The sequence below is a fragment of the Microtus ochrogaster genome, linkage group LG9, assembly GCF_000317375.1.
Source record: "Microtus ochrogaster isolate Prairie Vole_2 linkage group LG9, MicOch1.0, whole genome shotgun sequence".
Lineage (NCBI taxonomy): Eukaryota > Metazoa > Chordata > Mammalia > Rodentia > Cricetidae > Microtus > Microtus ochrogaster.
This window is the reverse complement of record NC_022034.1, coordinates 9,945,876-9,947,683: the sequence shown is the minus strand read 5'-3', so window position 1 is coordinate 9,947,683 and position 1,808 is coordinate 9,945,876. Positions and strand designations below refer to the sequence as shown.

General features: G+C 45.1%; 1 protein-coding gene across 1 annotated transcript in view; it reads right to left on the bottom strand.

The window, feature by feature from the left end:
* Positions 1-592: 592 nt before the first annotated feature.
* Slc22a2 (solute carrier family 22 member 2) overlaps positions 593-1,808 on the bottom strand; it is a 41,356-nt gene continuing 40,140 nt past the window's right edge. The window contains exon 11 of the mRNA XM_013352303.2: positions 593-855. Within this exon, the coding sequence (XP_013207757.2) occupies positions 789-855 (67 nt within the window). The 3' untranslated portion in view covers positions 593-788. The remainder of the gene's footprint in view (positions 856-1,808) is intronic.

Below are 1,808 nucleotides of genomic sequence, written 5' to 3'. Positions count from 1 at the left end.
GTAGACCAGGCTGACCTCAAACTCATAGAGATCCACCTGCCTCTGCCTCTCAAGTGTTAGGATTAAAGATGTGCACCACCACACCTGACTCTACTAATGCTATTTTTAAAGCCCATTAATCTTGAGGGAAATTTTACCGAAGTGAAAACATTGTCATGGCTAATTCAGTAATGGCGGGAATGCCTCTATTGCACTCCCCACCAGAAAGAATGTGTGTGCGGTCACCTACTGTAAACTCGTGCAGGCTTGGTGACTGCTCAACTTAGATTCCCACTCTTTTGTTTGAGATTCTTTTCAAGTGTGATCCACATAGTAAGCAGCGTATTATGAAATTTCATCACATTTGTGATACTGAAAGGTCCCATTCCAAGTTCTTCATGTATGTTCTGTGATATCGCCTTTAGTTTTTTAGTTCTTAAAAAAAATAAAATTACTTCTCTCAAGTTTATTGTTTTTTTCAGATTTTTTTTAATATCTTGTTGTCCTGACCCACATCTCCCTTGTGTATTTTGGTCTCATGTCATGGTTGAGAAATAAACCAAATAAAGAAATAAAAAGACAAAAAGACAAATCCAATAAAGCAATAGCCATTTTCCTGGGCCTGCTGAGAGCAGGGTGAGGTGGAAGGTCCCGGCTGGTAGGTAGAGTTTGTCACACCAGTGCAGCAAACCATGCAGGCTGCAGCTCCCCACAGATGGAGTGTTAAGGTAAGTGCAATTGGGTTGTGTGGGTTTCTGGTGTGGGAAGAAGCTCTGCCTCTGGTCCAGCAGGGCCCACACTCTTTCTCTTTAGCTTAGCTGAAGACCTGCTTTCTTGCCTTGGAGGTAAATTCTCATCTCTTTCTTTTTTATTGGCCTGCAATAGGAAATCAGATTAGGCAGGTGAGAAAGAAGTTATGAAAGAAGTATCAAGCAGGCAATAAATAAACAAAACAAATCAAAATTTAAGTGTAGGATTCGTCCAAGATCACATATGCTGTCTTCTGAGTGATGGTTTTCATGAAGAAATCGGATGAATAACTTGCAGGAGAAGGTGTTCCCTTATCTCCCTCCTAGTGGTTCACCTTCCTCCATAACAGAGAAGGCTAAATGTAACTACGCTGGTTAAATATAATGATTGCAAAAATCCATATACTTCAATCAATTCTTGCACAGAATTTAAGAAATTATTTTCCCCAAGTTTGTTTCCACTATTTGATGAGCAAAGGCCGTGACTAAGGCACTGCTCAGTTTTCTTACTGTCTTCTCCATGGCTATATGGATGCTGCTGATAATCTTTGGAGGAGGGCCTCTCTCCTTCCACTGCTGCTCCCAGCTCTGCCCTTTGTACAAGGGCTTGTTTGTACTGAATCAGGCATGGACTGCCCCAGTTCCATTACCCCACATGGTCTCAGTCTCTAGAACAGTCCAAGAGGAGATGTGGCTAACAGAATCTCATCAAATCACTCAGCAGCACTATAGGCTTCCCAGACTCCAGGTGGAGGGACAAGCAAATACGCTGAGCTCCCAGAGTCTCCAGGCCCAACCACAGAGCACCAGTGACAGCAATAGCAATGGTGATGGGAGCATAAACAGCAGCAGCAGGAGCAGCAGCAACAGCAGGAGCAGCAGCAGTGGGAGCAGCAGGAACAGCAGGAGCAGCAGCAGTGGGAGCAGCAACAGCAGGAGCAGCAGCAGTGGGAACAGCAACAGCAGGAACAGCAGCAACAGCAGGAGCAGCAGCAGTGGGACTAGCAACATCAGGAGCAGCAGCAGCAACAGCAGGAGCAGCAGCAGCAGGAGCAGCAGCAGTGGGAGCAGCAACAGCAG